The sequence below is a fragment of the Styela clava genome, chromosome 4 (genome assembly GCF_964204865.1).
Source record: "Styela clava chromosome 4, kaStyClav1.hap1.2, whole genome shotgun sequence".
Lineage (NCBI taxonomy): Eukaryota > Metazoa > Chordata > Ascidiacea > Stolidobranchia > Styelidae > Styela > Styela clava.
In genome coordinates, this window is record NC_135253.1 from 1,195,966 (window position 1) to 1,214,937 (window position 18,972).

Genomic DNA, 18,972 nt, shown 5'->3' on the forward strand with positions numbered 1-18,972 from the left:
CCGTTGTTGTATTACCCTAAACCAAGTAAATGGTAGGTCAATTATTTCTATAACTCTTTATTGTTTCACCTTTTTGTAAATTTACATTTTTTTCAAATATTCAAGGCCTAATACTGTCAAAGATTTGTGCCACGCTCTCTTCTGGCTAAGAGATCATTATAAAAATATTCAATTCATAAGTTCTTGTTAACAACTTAGTTATTTCTGGAACTGACAACAATTCACTTATTGTTTACACAACGATTTATATCAAAATTTTTCTTTCATATCGGAGTCTCATAACCTCTATTGTTTTCACGTCGTCGACTATAAAACATGAGCCAAACTCTGTGTCAATATTTGATCATGATTAGTCTTTGTTACTCGGCACTTAACAAAACAGAAATTGAAAAATAAAATTGTGCTTTGAGAAGACTCCTGAACCAATGTCTAGTAGGTCTATTGAAGTAATGGCACTTTTGGTAAAGTCGAATGTTCCCTATCATCAGCCGTACCAACATAAGATGTAAGTTACCTAAATTTAGAAATAGTAAACAAAAAGAATAATTTTTCCAAATATTTTGGATGGATAATTTCATCGGGCATTAAATATTATTACAATTGATTTTTGAATTTTTCATGGTGAGCACAACATATAAACATTTTTATTAAGAGTATTGTCATACATCCACTTAACGTTGTGTAAACTTTGATCCTATATTCTCAAATACTGCTGTATGGAGTTGTTTCCGATCTGTGTTTTTTCATTCATTTTGTAAATATACCATATTTGTAATAAACTTTCTCACGTCTCACCACTCAGGTTTAGAGTGTTTCTTTTCGAAACTTACAGTATGCCAATTCATCGTAGTTTAATTATGCAGACTTGATCCAGATGTGTTCAATTTTGTCGTATTTGATTTTCTATCACATTGTTTGTGAACTAGAAATTTTCATCTTGCATACGTTTCATGCTTGAATATATGATAATAGTGATTCAGCCTTATAAACTATGTTCCAGTGATTTATATTCAGCATTTCATGGTCTTTTGGTAACAGACTGTCATGACCCTAAAAAGTCCTATCATTGCCCCCCAGTCATATACCGAAAGCATCTGCTTATTCACTAATTTTATATGTATGCATAAATTGTGTGTTTCATGGTTTGGTAAATGAAATAAACCTTCTCTCTGGTCAATAAAATTCAATGCTTAGGTGTTTGTTATTTTAACTGTACGAATTCTATTACAAAATTTAAAATCTGTGTATTTATTTGCACTGTGCCATAATAAAGAGGTATAAAATATAAAATTAATATTAGTAATATTTGATTATCGTCTACTTCACCATTCTCATTGTATGAACATAACATTTTCGCAGATTTTTATAAAACCAAAACATATTAGTGACAACAATACAATGTATACGTTTATTACGAAAGCCCTTCATTGCTACATCCAATTTCAAACTTTTCATGGCTCATTAATTTTTCAAAATCTACTCCATTGAAAACCTTAATTGGAAAATTGGTTACGGTTGCTAGTGGCGATGAAAACTCGAATACACAAGTAAAATTGATCACTTAAGTATCATTCTTTTTTGCTTACAACACTGTCTCAAGGCAATATTTGACATTAATCTGTATGCTAAATATTAGATTTACCTTGGTGATGGAAGGTGGTTGACACTCAATCACATTCGAAACATTATTAGGTTAATTTAAAAAAAAATGGGAATACTTTATGGGAAAAATTTGTTCCCTAATTATTTGAAGTAGTTAGTCATTAACCTTCAGGTTATTATTTTCAGTCTGTTCTCTTATTTTACTCAAGTAAACAATGTGGTTAGTTGTCAGTTAGTTGTTTTTTATTTAACCTATTCAGTTGAGTAAACTTTACTAGCTACCACTCAAATATGATGTGAATCTTTTTATTTTACATCATTGGCCTTACATTGTACAGCATATATGTTTATCCCAGTCTATGAAGATTTATGCAATCGTGCGCCAAAAGTAATTCTTCAAGGTTCAATAACTTATTTTTCCTATTCAAATCTTCCTATATTGATTTAATATCATTGGCTCTCTGCATTTTCACAAATAAAAAAAACTAATTGGTTCGGTCATTGCTCCATATCCATAAATGGTACCTGGACTCAAAGCAGGGCGAAGCAAAGAGGGACTCTGAAACAGTGTTGGATAAACATTGAAGCTAAATATCAACTATAGTAAACATTTGTAAATTGATGTTGGTTAAATATGGGTCGTTATTCAAGTATTCAGTCGAAATATGATATCCATGACTATCTCTGAAATATTATATAAAAAATCTGAAAATAGGGTAATGCGATTGAAAGTTTTTAAATTTTATATATAGCCGAGCACAAGGAATTGATCCAGCATAATGGTTCTACATAATTTGACATGGTTCATACTCAACAAAGGCATCTGCTAAATGCATAGATCTTATATCAAATTAACTCATGTGTATTGAATTTTGTTTCTGGTTGAGTAACACTTAACATTACCTCCCAAACAAACTCAGTTTAGCTCTTGTTTAGAAGACTTAACAAGCCTTGAGGCAATTTATCATCATTAATCTGTGATCAATATTAATGTTCCGTTAGACAGCTATCAAGATTTGAATAGCTGTTAAAATAATTTATTTACTGCTTGAATTATTATCTTTGTGATTTATTCCAGGTGGTTCAAAAGTAAACTAATGTTCTCAAGGTGTTTTAATTTTCCTTTTAATAGACTGTACTATACAGCGATTTTTTTTTGCGAAATCACATAATCTGCTTTAAAGGATGAGATTCTGGTTATTCTGAGTTTATTTCGCATTTAAAAATATTACCTGAGAGTTTGATACCAGCCAAGTAAACTTTGTGGATTGTGCATTTATGTCTTATTTTCAAGTATTCCAAAGTAGAGGATTTCATTTTTTGAAGCATAAGGCAAAAAAATCAAAGAAAATTCATTCAACCTTGCCTTTCAATAATAAATCCTGTTCAATTACTTTCACAAATGTATCCACAACAAGCAAATTATATTTTTTAGTTAAATAGCCTACTGTATGCCGGCTCTATTTTTTATCAGCACCTAAATTGTATGCTCACTGAAGTTCAACTTTCACATATTAGAAAATATTACAATGAAACCGTAAAGAATATAGGCTGATTTCATCTCTATGCACACTTTTTATTCTTTCTTTACAGCCTTTCATATTGACATAGGTGCTGAAATTAACTATGCTAGCGTTTATGTGTAGTAAAATTGTTGAAGCTGCATTTCTATATTGAGTTATTTTTTGCAGGACATTGTTGAGTATGCAGAAACCCTCACAAACTGTCTGCTTTTTATTCACTACCTCGCTGTTGTTCTTCTTGAAGTACGTCAACTCCAGACAAGTTATATTATTGAAGTTATAAGATCAACAGATGGTGAAAGAAGGTTTTACAACATCGGAGAGTTAAGGTTTACAAACGTTTATTTCTATCAGTATTATTTTATAAATTTGAATATTATATCACATTTTTGTAAGAGTGCTTTATTTTAAATGCAAATGGCAAAATTCGGTTTTTATATACAATCCAATCCATGATCTATTCTGATATGAGCATTATCAAGTGCTGTACCTTTTTTCAGATTGATAAAAAAGATATATCTTGATCTCAATGATCTGTTTTAAGTCAAACAAATGTGATGGTGGATCGTTAATGAGCCAATCGAATTATACCACCTGTTGTGGCTCTAGACAATATAGCATGGTTCTTCATCTGAGTAATCTCTCTTATTCATGTAATTCTAGAATAATTAATGAATTTTATTATTTTTAATTCTGAATCGATGAATTCAGATCCCCACAGACAGACTGTTCATTGGGCTTTTGCGTACATTGTGTGAAATATGTAGTTTTTCACTAACAGTAAGATTCAATTGATGTCTTAAAAATGGGAGTGAACTAAGTTTAGCAAGTACATTCCAATTAGGCAGTAGCAGTAAAAGTTGAAAGTGTTTTCCAATGTCAGGACATTTCAAATAGTAATCAACTTGGGCCGAATTTGAGATAATGAATACTTGGTATTCAACTCTTCAATGTGCTATTTACTTTATAAGCTTCGTTCATGAACTTATATAAATTTAAGCATATTGTAGTATGGGTAACCTACTACTAAATATATTACATACAGTTTATCGATTTAGCATTATAAAAGTTATGATTTTACAAACTGCCGATACAGACAAATAAATCAAGGTTTGAAAATTTTGCTTCAAAGTAAAAATCAACTCTTGTGTTCACTGACAACTCGCTTTGAGAGATAAAGATCTTCAACTATGTGGAACATTGTTTGTGCCCGTTTTAAAAGTAGTTTAGAGTTGATAGAGTTTGTTTGCATTTAAATTATTCACTATCTCATAATATTTGCAACTTGTTTTGTCTTGCAGCATTCAGAGGACTGCAGTGTGGGTCTTGGAACAATATTATAGAGACTTTCCAGTTTACAACCCTGCTTTACTTCACATTCCATCTCGATCTGCTCGCATGAAACAACTCACTGCTCAGAATTTTAAAGTTTATGATGTTGATGGTAAGGGAGTATTTTTTTTTTGGTAACCTTCGGTTTTATCCTCTTTTTTTTCAGCAAAGAATATGAGGTCACAAGCTTGTTATGTCTACAATACCTCATCAGACTATATACAGTTAGATACATTTATTAGAATTCAATGCAAAATAAGTCTTAGCACATCAAGATATCAATTTCGTTAAACATTGGATTTGCTATTGCTGGCTTTTTTCAAGAGAGACCAAAATTGAGTGCTATTCAAAACATTTCAAATGACATTGATGATAGATCCAAAACTGAACTTATTATGCCTGTATACGTTATGTTAAAGTTATTTTGCGATGATGGTGTTGAAAATATTGAGCCTTCCATCAGGCAAAATGAATTAGTGAAATCATTATTCAATACATTACTTGTGACATTGCAACCTTCAATAGTGTTCATCAATTTTGAATATTATTAATCCAATTGAATAGAATGGAATGATATCCCACTGCTAGGAAGAATTACTTTTTGCTTCAATCTTTAGTCTGAGTGACCTTTATGAAGCAAAATGAACACTGTTATCCATCTGCACCACATTAAGGTGGATAACGATTTGGTATTGTTGAACTGTGAAATTGTTTGTTTTGTGTTTATGTGCGATAAGATCTCAAATGAAAGACAAAGATTCTAAAATTTGCTTTGATCTCTCAACTTTTAAACTTTTTTGTTCGAGCAAGTTTTAATGTCAAATTTAGTTTACGTGCATATCGAATAAACTATAAATCTAAGGAGCACTGCACATAAATATATGAAATCATTCATTTTACAATGAGAATACTGTGCCATCCCGCCATGTACTGTGTTGAATATTGGAGACATATTTGTGGTGCGCTCCATCAGTAGTCGAGATAATTGATTACTATCCTGTCAACTGCCGACTTTTCCTGCAATAAAATTGTTGTCTAATTTCCAAATAAAATATTTATAAGCTTTGTTATCCGAAGCTGATCTTGACACAGAATGATGAGGCAACTGGCAATTTTCTATTTCATTGACAATATAGGAAATTGTTTGAAGTGAAGCAATGAGGTATTCAAACTAGTTGAAACAATTACCCATATTTTAATGAAGCTGTAATTAAGTATTGCCAATCAATGTTTGGTGTCATAAGTGTCACAGTCATGAACATCATAATAAATTTCGCAATTCTAAGTTGACAAAAATGATGGTATAGCTGAGCAAGGCATCACATTATCTAAAAATAATAAAAATTAACCTGATTGTATTAAGAATTGTTTATTTGATCTATTGCCTGATGCATTTTTCTATTGAACTGTTGAAGTCAGTGATGCATTAATTATAAATAACAACCAATTTGAAATTGGATATCGTGCAGAGAAAGGCTTCATGAGACATTTAAGGGATTGGTGCCAGGTCGGAAACTATTCAAATAGTACAGGTAGTAGTTGGCATGTATTCACTGTAATGTATTGTGTGACTAGGAAGTATTCTTTTTGATGAAGATCTTTTTAAATTTTAATCTTCTTTGTCTTTTAAATATCAAAATGTTTTTATTTTCTATGCGGTCAAAATTGCTCACATTCTTTAATGAATACTTGCTGAGCCTGAGCATATAGAGTTCAACTATGTTTGGTGTAAATATAAATGATAATGTGGGTAGATATTTATTGAGCCCCCTAATCTACTAAAATGAGGATGATATTAGCAACAAACCTGTCATTATTCGATACTCCATTAAAATGTTTGTGTCACTCAATAAGAATAAATACAGTAATACAATACATCAGTAGTCGAACCAAACAATTTCGGTAGTTGACCAAAAACATCTAGTCAGAAATGATTCAGTACTCTAACAGAAATTCGGTGCTCGAACACCCGAGTACGCCATCGAGTGAGGTGATGTTACCCAAACGGCGCTTCTTGACTGCCTCTTGTCTTGACCATTCAACAAGAGAGCGATGCTAAAATATATAGCCACAAAAGCCAAAACGTAGTAGTATAGGTATGCAAGCTGTCACAGTAGGCCACCGGTGCAACAATCTTCATGATTAGCGCGGATGCGAATCTACCACGAGATGCACAATTTTTGATGACGTCATTGCAGTGGCGTAGCCAGCCCAAAATTTTGGGGGGGGGGGGCAAATTTGAAAATTTTAGAAATTATATTGGTTTAAGACACCCCTTCTCCAAGCGCGAAACAACAACTTCTCGATAAGTTTATCAATAAGCAAACTGAATCAACAATCCTTTTTGTGAATACAAAATCCAGCCCCATCAGAGAGTTGGGTGCAAACTAACCAACTGCATTATCTGTCATCGTCAAGCCATTTTTTGAAAAATTTACGACGACTGTGTCTAACGGTATCCAGAATCGTCACGTTTTTCGGACCATTCGAAGTTAGAAGCCTGTATCTCTCCACATCGATATGTTTCTAAAGAATAAATCCAAGATCATTTGTTTTCCCTTCTTTGAATATTAGTTTATCTTCGGGAATAGAAGTGATAGACATAACTGACGTAACCGGTGCATCCACAGCCTGAGTAGCGCTTATTGATGTTTTTGAGGAAAGCGACTCTTTATTTCGCTGAAAAAAACTATCGCATGTCGCCTGTTTAAATTTAGCCATCAAAGTAATTTGGTCATCAAAATCCAAGCGTTTCGAATATAAAACCGGCGAGAACAAATCAGGACCGAGTAACTGACCGAAAGCTAACGAAACAGTCTTTCCCAAACTGCTCATAACAGCGAACGGCCAAGTCTTTGTGACGTAACAATGACAATCAGGATTGCCACAAAACTGGTGGATTAAGAATGGAATTCTGGAACATTTTTAGGGGTGCCATGGCCCTCTCTGGCTACGCCTATTCGTCATTGCACTCAAAAAAATGAATCCCATGGAGCCGACAGAAATGTGCTTAAACGTGCAGTAAATGATACAAAATATTTTATATTTTAATTATGTTTAATATTTTTCATCTACACATTTGAATAGTTATTGCTGTTAAGGTACACGTTTTGTTAATATCGAACTTGAACAGTACTCAAACAAATAGTTAATCGAACACCAGTCCTTAGGGAAATATGTTCAATTACTGAGATATCACTGTAGAAGAAACCACCTCGTTCAACTGTATTTGCTCCCTTGACTCAAATAATCGGTTAATGTTATGACATATCTTTCATATTTTAAAACATGTTACTCCGATTAATTACCAACACTATGATTTACAAGTTAATGAGGTAAGACTTTAAGTTCAATCACATGTCTGTAGGAGATTTCCACTATAACTCTAACAATATTTTTCCCCTAAATAACATGCTATTATTTTGATTTACATAAAACAGGTCCCTCCAATGACACACAAGCTAAGACGAGGGCAATGATGGCAGCAGTTGCAAGACGAAGAGATGCTGGACATAATGAACGATATTATGAAGAAGCTGAATATGAAAGAAGAATTAGAAAACGAAGAGCAAGGTATTTGCAAATCTGTCTTTCTTATAAATTGTTGGGAAATTATTCACAAAATTGACCAAACCATGAATTTTGAGTGATTATTCGCTGTTGTGTTCTTGTACTAATATAGACATACAGGTACAACAGTATAAAAATCCTATTTTAGTCTTCAAAAATGTTGTGTGGGGTCATTTTACTCCAACTATTAATGATTTTCCGGGGCAATATTGTAAATTGTACTTATACCCACTCTCAAAAGCCTCATTTTGTACTGCTGCACAAGACTTGAAAATATACAATATAATCTTGAAAATTAATTGGCATTTTAAGATATTCTTTATGATTAATTCTACTATTTTAAAATTTGAAATCTAATTTTCCATATGGAATTAATTGTGCATCCCAAGGATTTTGTTTGTCATGTAGGCATATAGAATGTTTTGGAAAACATTAATTTTTATTGTTAGGGAAGACATCAGTTCATTAAACAGGATTTATCAACTAATATATGATGAACAAGATGGTGATATACGTGCCTTTACATTTGAAATTTCTTGTGAAAATGAAAGCATGATGAAACTGACGAAAGCGATATTTTTGAGCGGATAAATTTGTGTTTTATGCATATGAAGCCAATTACTTATGGTGCGTGCAGAACACTGATTCACAATATTTTGTCAGTTTTTCCCTTTTCGAGAATCAGTGTGAAATTCTTGTCATATTCAGAGGAGTGACAATTAATTTACTTCACGAAGTAGTAGATCAAGGCTGAAACATTTTGAGTATAAAAGTTTGTGGACCTGATGACGGTTATGACATTCGTGTTAACATTATGTTTCTCTTGTTTTTAGGTTAATCGCTGCAACAGAAGATGCATTTACACACATAAGAAGGGCAAATGAGCAAGATGCGGCTAGTGGAGCAAAATCATCAAACGAAGTTATGAATCCTGATGAAGCTTCCCAGGTAATTTCATGCTCATGTATATGCAGAGTACATGTACTTCAATTGAAAATTCAGCTTCTATGTTGCCAAGCACTGACAGTGACAATATCAGCTCAGAAAAAGATTGAATAAAATTGAGAAATTGAAATCTGGTAAATCATCTGGTAAAAATGTTTTATTTTATTAAAATCCAGATCGGCCTGTGTTAGAACCTGATAAATGGATGTGTGTTCTATCAAATTAAATATTCCATACATTCTAGAACACTTTTACGAAGCATTACAAAATAATTACAGCAATTTGGATCAATAAGTGCAGCATTATTAGAATATTTACCATTTCATGAAAAATGTTTTTTAATATGGTCGAGTTTGGTTTTATGTTTGACGTCGTCGTCGTCGTCGTCATATTAATTTAACAGTCCTGTTATCAACTTAAAGACTGAATATTTCTGTAATGTTTTCTTCACTACACATATGCCTCAGGTGTATGCTTTACCTATTATTCTTCATGTTTATACCTTTTTAGGCTATATTTCCTGCATTAGCAAGAGCGCTCCAGAAATATCTGAGAACTACAAGACAGCATCAGCATTATCAGATCGAAGATATCTTGAAACATCTCGGTTTTTGTATTAAAAATGATATGACGCCAAAGGCATTTCTTGAAAGGTGAAGATTGATAACATAGTGTTTTTTCATTTAAGCTGTTGCCAGTTTGAAAATCGGAAACATATTGGGGCAGCTCATATAACATATCTTGTTTTGTTCAACTGAATGTTTAGAGAGCTAGGGGCTAGAATATAAATAAGCACATCCTCAATTCTAACTTTAAGAGAAAACGGTTAAAACGATTACATATTTGTAATCAGAATTCAATATTTATGAGCATTGGAATAACTGTATAATCATATGGAAAATGTGTATTTTTTTAATTATTTTCAATTAAATTTAACATAATTTAGTTTATCATTTTGAATAATTCATCCCACTGTTTCTCGTCTATTCCACTTGGTCATCATATCTATCTACAATTGATCTATTTATAATTATCTACTTGTGAGCAGTCAGTACTAATCCTTTACCCCAAGCATGATGTTGGATGAGATGCTATATAAGTAGGCTTACCATACGTCCCGCTTTAGGCGGGACAGTCCCGCTTTTCAGCGTTTTGTCCCGATAAGTCAGCCGAAAGTCCCGCTTTTTCAGCATAATACACAAATATGTTCTCGTTACTGTTGTTTCTGTGGAGCGCAGCGCTAGTCTACTTACTGAAGGTGAAATTGTTTCCGCTGATTCCCATTGATGGCACGCGTATCGCATGTAAAACCAATACTAATTAGTCTAATTTCAAATTATTTGTACCAGTATCGTTAACGTCAATTCCTTCCTATTTTTCGAACTGAACCCGATATTTGGACAGAGAATATACGCATGAAATTTCGATAACAATATGGTCAATAAAGACAGCCGAGACAGCTTTAAATGTAGGAATGTAGGGCTATGTAGTAAAATCGGAAAATGTGAAGTTATAAAATCACAGCTAAGGGGTCGTAACTATATATAAGCATTATATATAGTTATATGCAATGTTCCCTCTAATTTTTTGTAGTATGTGTGCGCAGAAATTTTGGTGTGTGCGCAGAAATTTTGGTGTGTGCGCACTTTTTTGGAAATGAATAATATTTGTGCAAAAACCAATGAAGAAATTTTGGCGTTCTAACCGGGTAATGGGTGGGCCAACAACAAACTTTCTCAACCTGCCAACCGAGAACATTGTTACATTACATCGAAATACGTCTGTGCGCAGTAAATCTATGCGTGTGCGCAGCCCCTGAAAGTTGTGTGCGCGCGCACACGCGCACACCTTAGAGGGAACACTGGTTATATGTATGGTTATATGTATAACATTTTAAATCTATTCACTATTCAGATATATTCATCCTGGTTCCCTCATGACGTATGATCAACAGCAGAGAGAATCAACATCTTGGCAATTAGTCAGTGATGAACCTCTTGTTAATTCTATCAAGGTACGTTTGTTTAAAATATTTTTGGGACAGTGCGAATTGGACAAATCCTGGTTTGATTTTAAGACTTGGTAATATTCAACTTATATTAATATTAGTAACATTCAAATCATTGGAAAACGTATTTTGAATAATTCAAGTGTAGTACAGCTAATTTTCAATGTCAAATTGACATAATAACATATAGTAATTATGACATAACAATATAGTAGTCTCTCTCTCTCTCTCAACAATAAGTCTCATTGCTCTTAACGAACTAGTGAAGTCGGAAATCAGTTATAAATGGACTGCCTCTATTAACAAAAAGATATTGTATTGATATTGAATAAAAAAATATATATTAATAACTGCCATACTGCATGACCGGGCTATTTAAGGGGTAGGACACCGGGACAGCTTGTCAAAATCCGGGACTGTCCCCGCTAAACCGGGACGTACGGTAAGCCTACGTATATGCCACATAGCTTTATATTTATATATATATATCGACCCTATTAAATTGAAAATCATAAAAATATACTGTTTATATTATATATCTCTCAGCATCAACTATATCTACTTTTTTTTTAATTAAACTTATATTCTATAAAAAACCTCATTCACAGGATAACACAGTGATTCGCTTAAGTCAACCAGAGTATTCTCTTATAATGACTGTTCGTAAATCACCAAGAATTCGTCTCCAAGAAGATTATGTTGAACCTAGTTCACATCGGTTTGTGTTGCGCCTACAAAGTGAGACATCTGTTTAAGGATGTAGTATATGAGGACCTGATTATCAGTTCGATAGCAATAGTCATATTGGTACGTTATTGCAGTGTTGTCTTGTGATTTTCAAGTGGTGGCAAGGTCTTATTGTGGAATGACTTATGAAAAGGTGAAATCTCAGATCTGACTTCTTAATGCCAGCATGCGCTTAATCAAAAAAACTCAGATTGCGTTAGCCTGCGCATCAAGAGATTTCAGAGTTATAGTGATTTGTATTTTAAACTGTCTGAACTGTTTTGTCAGAGCGTCTAAACATTATATTATATTACCTTTCTTTACTGTACAATTAGATGACACATAAGCTATGGAGATAGTCTGTTTAATAATCCGAAGTGACATTTCAAATTTGTGGAGGAAAATTTATTGTTTTCTGCAATGTTGATTCCTGCTTTTAATAAAGATTACTTCAAAATTCAAACTTATTGTGCTTGTGCTTTTAAATTCCCAACCGAGATTTTAAACTGTTTTAAAAGCCAAACATGCAAATGTGCCTTTGGTATTTCAGTAGCCTTGCTGTAGTCAATCCCAAAGAAAGCTGTATTGGAATCATTCATTGAATGATTACTAGGAAAGTAGTTATACCTTGTCACATGATATAAAAATTCTATTCATTGTCAGCTTTCAGACCTCTCATGTTTACAAATACTTTTAAAGAGTTCTACTCATCTGCCAACCATGTATTTATTTTGTCTTGTATTTTTAAATGATTGAAAAGACATTTTTGTACCTTTTACGCTATTATTTGTTTTGAATTTGGTTCATCCTTTATCACCCACCCATCCTCATTTTTCATTGTTTGGTTAGGAAGTTATTGCGTTTATGATACCATAAAATACTGGTTACTTGTGGTAATCCTTGTTGTAAAGCTTTTTGTACATGAAGGTATGCTAACAATATCTTTGCCAAGTTCGACTATGATGTTCATAAGTTTTTGTTCAAATTCTGTCTCGAATTAACTCAATTAAAAATGTTCAAATATGTTCAAGTTGAACTCAAATTCCGGATTTTCAAAATTACATTTATGGTAAGTATAGTGCCACTGATACAGATGCTTTCATTTATTGCTACATAGCGTTGTTCACGCTGAGTGACAAACTCGCTTTTTATACTTTAAACTTTGAGTCGCTGAATAAAAAGCCTATTGTGTTGTTTGGTTTAAAGAGTCTATTTTGTTTTAGATCTATATAAAATTAGGACAAGTTGACAGCATTTCTACAAAAATGTCCGCTAGACGGATTTGACTTTGTTTAACGTGCATTTTACATGGGAGTTCATGCTACTGGTTTTATTCTATAATCTATAGGATGGGATTTATCCCAGGGTAGAAGAAAGCCAATAAGACTGCTTAATCGCATGAAGAACCACGGCCTCTCGTGCGGTTACCAGTCCATGTTGGGTATGGGATTAGTTAGCTCGCTGTTTGGTTCAGATGCAGGGCTTTAATCAATGGTAGAGGAAGCCATAACCGACCAGTGGTTAGTGAACCACTATTCTAAACCTGAGCAGGGGTTGACAACCTTTTGTTGCTCGCGGGCCAAAATTAAGGGTTGCGAGTCTTGGCGGGCCGCACATCTTTTTGGAAAGTTGAAAACCGAACAGATGGCCAATGAATCACAATTTTTTCGCACAGATCAGACGTTGAAGTTAAGAAAGCTTCGGCAACTCGTGAGCTCAACTTAGTGGTTTCGATACTATGCATGTTATGCATTGTCTCTGGTTTGATCGTATTAGTATTTATTTACGGTTTGAGGCATTGAAAAATTTTCAGTGTTATGTCATAATGTTTATATAACAATTCCCTACATGCTAATCCCGATGTGAAGTGAATATAATGGTCGCTCAGCCCTGACGCAGACAGGTTGTGGCATTAATTTTCCTGAAAAGTTTATGGTAGGCAGTTATGTGCAAAACTATTGCGCCACCGGTTTTAACCCGTTTATGGTGTGTACGAGTGGACTAATATCTCAGGTTCAGTAAATGTTTGGTATGAGCGAATATGTGTCTCATAATGTATTACAATACTCACGATTTGAATTCCATTTCTGTATCCAGTTTAGAGCAGTAATTCTTACCACGGTTGGACAAAGTTGCCTCAGTAGTTCTTGAATACAATTGGGACAGAACTCGGTGGTTAGCGAATTGTGCCGAGTGTCAGATATACGCTTTTTGCCGTGCGTGGGTTCGCAAGTACCGGTATCTCTCTAGAATGTAATTATGTGGGAGATAATCAACCTCTTATAATTGAGATTAAGCCTATGAAATGTTTCTCGAGATGTGCGAATTCGTTTCCAGTCCTGTTTAATTGATTTTCTTCTGATTTAGCGATCTAGTTGAAGTTTGCAAAGGGACAGTTATGTCATATTAGCCGGGTTGGTGGAAATTATTCGCAAACGGGTTCAATTTCAAATCGGGTGCACGATTTGTGCTATTGACTTTTCTACGATTTTAACTTATACTATGCAAAGGTGAACACACGCCACGATTTCAATATAAAGAGATTCTGTTGAAATAAATGTTTTGTAAAAAATATTGTTATGTAATAGTAATCGAATTTTTCGGCTACAAAAGCTGTACTTGCCGTTTAGTATTGTATCATGTTCTTGAGTCGCGAAATTTCACAAAATTTATTTTTTTTAAAATTTGGGATACTTAACAAAAAGATGGGATTGCGACTGATCTGACGCATACCTCTACTCTCGGTGAGTTTGAGCATTTTCTTATGACAAAGCCAAGTTGATATTATCATTTATCGTTCAAATCTTGCACGATGGCGGGTTAGCAAACGTTAAGAAACATTGGTTTGAAGTTCAGATGCCGTTGACATAAAGTATATTTTCTTCATCATGATAATGTGTAGTCAACACATGAACTTATCAATAATAGCTTGTTCAAATTTTAACTGCCTTGCTTTGCTGTCAATTGCCTCTCTTCCATTTATTGCATAAGCATGCTAAACATATCTCACCAAATGACTTCGACTTTTTTAGCAACTCGGATTAATGCGTTCGAGGAACAGCTTTAGCTTTACGGTTCATGTAAACCTTGTATAATGCTATCAGTAATTAATGCTATTTTCTTATGGCAACATGGGGCCCCAACTTATTCCATTGAGATCGACTGTATGATTTATGATTTAAACCAAAATGCTTCATCTTAGAATCAATATCCTACAATTGCAATTCTAACTTAGTCGTTGTATAAATAAATCTGGATAGCTCTTAAAGTAAATAAATTATGAAAATAGTTCTTCCATGTCATTTGATATCGTTTTCATATACCATTCTTTGTTTGCATATATGGGAAATTTCGAGTATCCTGGATAAGAATGGTAACTGGAAGTCCAATGTGACAGAAGAAAGGAATGTTATGAAATTTGTACATTACGAACTCAGCCGCTTTCATCGAAACAATATTTTGACGCTAGAAAAGGATTGCTTTGTGGGAAATTGTAATTTCAGAAGAGCTAAGCAAATAATTCGCGATCCGATCAAATTTACGAAATATTGGAACTATTTGAACTGTGTAAAATATGGCTACGCTTGTCCCATAAACGGCCATTGGGGTAAGTGGGGAAAGTTCGAGCCTTGCTCGGCACGATGTGGAGAAGGCGTAAAAGTTCGTTGGCGAAATTGCGACACTCCTTATCCGATGTATGGAGGTTCAACATGTTCGGGTGTCGACCACGAATTGGCTCCGTGTGAGCATATTGAAGGGTGGAATTGTGCTTTCAACCCCTCTTTACCTGGTGTCTGGAGTTTGTGGAGCGCTTGGTCGCATTGCCTAGGCAGTAAAAAACAGCGTGGCATCAAGAAACGTACCAGGCACTGCTTGCCAAACCTGGTAACAACTGCATGCGAGGCTTACTCGAAACAACAGGTGACGTGTAGAAGACCGATATTGGATGTGGATGGCCAATGGTCACTGTGGGAAAACTGGTCGACATGTACAACACAATTCATGTGCGGTGACGGTGTTCAAATACGACAACGATCTTGTTCAAATCCTCATGTATCGGGAGAGGGCGTGGATTGTGTTGGAACCTCGGTACAAACAAAAACGTGTTCTGGTATACCTTGCTCTCAGGATAATCCAGAACTCGCTCATTTCCTGCCGGACAGTTATGTTCGTTACAAAGCGATACCTCATTCTTATTACCTCAATGTCTTTCTAAGGTTTATTCCAAATTCTGACAACGGTTTACTCTTTCAGTACTCGACTGAAAGTTCCCTTCAGCAGGCAACGAAAAGTGGTAATGTTAAGATCAAAAAGAAAAAAATTCATAGTTTTGTGAATTTTCAAGAAAAGGAAGATCAAAACATTGAAGCAAAAGTTGAACAGGTATACCAACCCGTCGAAAACGAAGATTATGTTTATGCAAATATTATTGCTGCCGAGAAATTGGAAGTGCACGTAGTAATCAATGGATCTGAAAAAATTGTTATACGCACGCATGGTGTTAAAAACTCACAATGGAATGATCTTCGAATATCAATCATAAGTGATATGGTTTGGATACGATTGAATGACGGTGAAAATATACAAAGTAGATTGGAAGAATATTTTTCCAAGGCTCCAGAGATTTCAAACACAACTCATCCTATCTCGGGGTTTGTGTCGCGCATGGCATACAAAGTTAAAAGTCAGCTTATGGAATTTTTTACTCCTGATCGTAGACAAATATTTGCTTCATTTGATGGAGAAGTTGGGCTTGGCGCTGTCCGAAAGGGCTACCAAGGGTTTCGTGGATATATATCTCACTTTGTAGTGAATTATCGTTCTTACAACCTAAAGATACGTCCAGAGTCAGAAATCAGTCAAGTCTGGGATCCTTTTAGAGATAATCGAATGTCTTACGGATTTGGAGTACACAGTCATCTATCACTTTTAACGCATTTCAACGGTAAGCAATCCGTGGAACTTCCTCTTTTGGTTTCATGGATGGGAACAAAGTCGTCTCGGATCCTGGGAAGGCAATCAGGAGAAGTCGCAACCTTTGAAATTGTTCTAAAGCCAGAATGCGAAGACGGACTGTTTCTTTTTATCCAAGGTTCCAATAATCGATTGACGCATTGGAAATTGTCAGTAGTAGAGGGCAGGAGCGTTCGTCTCACCATGTCATATGGAGGCGAGATTACACTACTAAAAAGTGGACGAGACCTCCTGACAAACAGTTGGAACAAGGTTACGTTGCAGCTGGTGTATTCTGGCTTTGCGCATCTTGAGGTAAATAAAAAGTTATACTATGCAAATGTACCTACGGCTACCAGTGAACATGATCCTATTCCGACTTTACATATTGGAGGATATGGAAAACCTATTGAGCATTCGCATGAATTACTTGGAGAAAGCCCAAGCCCCGATTTTTTGAGAGAATTTAAATCGTTTGTTGGTTACATCTATAGCGTCAGGCAAAATGACTTTATTCATTTAATTGAAGATATTCCGAACCTAAACACCTTTAACATGCTCTCATCATTTTTTATGTCAAATCCTGCAGGCATTGGCACGGTGTTTTTCCTTCCGTCCAGCTCTGAAAAAAGTACTGGTGAAAAAAATGCACAAGACGATCTTTTATCTTGGGAAGAACATTCTGAAAAACGATCCATAACGTGCAAAGCACCAGTTCCTGATAACGTGAGGCAAAGAGGAAACATAACTTGGTACAGGAATGGCCAGCACATAAAAGATTCCCCTTTTTATTTGACGCGCACTTACGTGGGCGAACGGTCGCAGGATTCTTACGTGTATTTTGGAAAATCTCTTGACAGTAGCCATGATCAGTCGGGATTCTACCAATGCGTCATGTCATACTTTGGAAAAAGTTATTTAATTATGTCTTATGTCATAGCTGTGATACCCGAGGACGTTTCTCATTATGGCGCGGGAGGCTTGGGGTCAATTTTGCGTGGATATTCTTTAGAAACTTCAATTCTGATCCTGGCTGGTATTGGAATAGGTACCATAATAGTTCTCTTGATTTTGTTATCTTGTTTTAGAACTATTTTCGGTAAACTTTCTAAATGGAGAAAAACCAATAGCACTCAGGAAAGTATTCCTCTGATGGAAACGAATGTAACACAGATACCACGAACAAAAACACAATCCTATAGCGATTATTCTAGTGAAGACGATTCCTCTAATCATCTTCAAGTAACAAAACAGAAATCGACCTTTGGCAAAATTACTACAGCAGCAATGCAAGCTAACAAACTGAAAAAGAAGATATTGTCTCGCAGAGAAGATAAGTACTTAAGCGACGTTTCTTCCGACGAGAGCTACTCGCCTCGCCCTTCCTTTACAAAACTCGTCGGCACCGCTATGAAGGTAAATCAGGCTCATAAAAAACTGTCGACCCGCACAAGAGAAGAGGAAAGCAAGCCTCTGATAGAAGAAAGTAGTTCGTCGAATGAAACTACTGTATTCAGAATGGGAAGTGAAGTTAAAGTGAGAAAGAAGAAGCGGAGAACTGAATTCAAGAATAAGCTACAAGGCAGAGAATGGTGAAATATAATGAATACCCAATTTTGTTTTAAAGTATCCATTTATGCGATGAAATTTTGGACCAATTAATATTTATGACGACAGCAACACTTTGTGTTTACCCGTTTTATATCGACATTTTTTGATTAATTGGTATGGTATGGTCGAGATAGATAATAACATATTTAATTTTCTCTCAGTTATTTTTGTTGATGTATTATTCAAATATGTTTGCTGATTCCACCAAACTTGTGCCGTGAAATAATGTTAGTTTACCCCAGAACAAACTTGGCGCAGCAAGCGATATCATTAATCGACACTTTCATCAATATGCAATTGACGTAATAAAGACAACCACGTAATATTTCTCTTTCTTGCAAACAATATTAGCCGATGCAGCCTTTATAAAATTTTGATATAGTTGCACTGTGGCTTCAACCACTTGGCGACAATTTGTTTTCAAATGATATATGGAAATATTAACCATAGTTGCACCATATTTCTTTGCATTATCGACATATAATTGCAAGATTACCAATATAAGGCTTATCTTCAAAAATCTGTACTAGCATACATTGCAGACTTCGTAATTTTGCGCTTGTCAGCTATCCATACAATACTGTAAAAAAAAGGAATCGTCGTATATTTGCACGGATGGAAATTTTTACCGATTAAGTAAGGGAGGATTTCCTCCGAATTTTGCCGTTTTTGAGGAGGAATTTTGCTTTGTAGTAGCACTAA

General features: G+C 34.8%; 2 protein-coding genes across 5 annotated transcripts in view; both read left to right on the forward strand.

Moving 5' to 3' along the window:
- LOC120325616 (vang-like protein 2) overlaps positions 1–12,911 on the forward strand; it is a 33,472-nt gene extending 20,561 nt beyond the window's left edge. For all 4 annotated transcript variants that reach the window (XM_039391673.2, XM_039391674.2, XM_039391675.2 and 1 more), the window contains 7 exons: positions 3,294–3,454; positions 4,427–4,569; positions 7,898–8,030; positions 8,861–8,975; positions 9,483–9,625; positions 10,887–10,986; positions 11,589–12,911. In XM_039391673.2, the coding sequence (XP_039247607.1) occupies positions 3,294–3,454; positions 4,427–4,569; positions 7,898–8,030; positions 8,861–8,975; positions 9,483–9,625; positions 10,887–10,986; positions 11,589–11,735 (942 nt within the window). In that variant the 3' untranslated portion in view covers positions 11,736–12,911. The remainder of the gene's footprint in view (positions 1–3,293; positions 3,455–4,426; positions 4,570–7,897; positions 8,031–8,860; positions 8,976–9,482; positions 9,626–10,886; positions 10,987–11,588) is intronic.
- Positions 12,912–14,912: 2,001 nt separating this feature from the next.
- Positions 14,913–18,595, forward strand: LOC120327276 (uncharacterized). Its single transcript, XM_039393731.2, has one exon. The coding sequence runs from the start codon at positions 14,986–14,988 to the stop codon at positions 18,253–18,255; it is 3,270 nt and encodes a 1,089-aa protein (XP_039249665.2). The 5' UTR covers positions 14,913–14,985; the 3' UTR covers positions 18,256–18,595.
- The last annotated feature ends 377 nt before the right edge of the window (positions 18,596–18,972 follow it).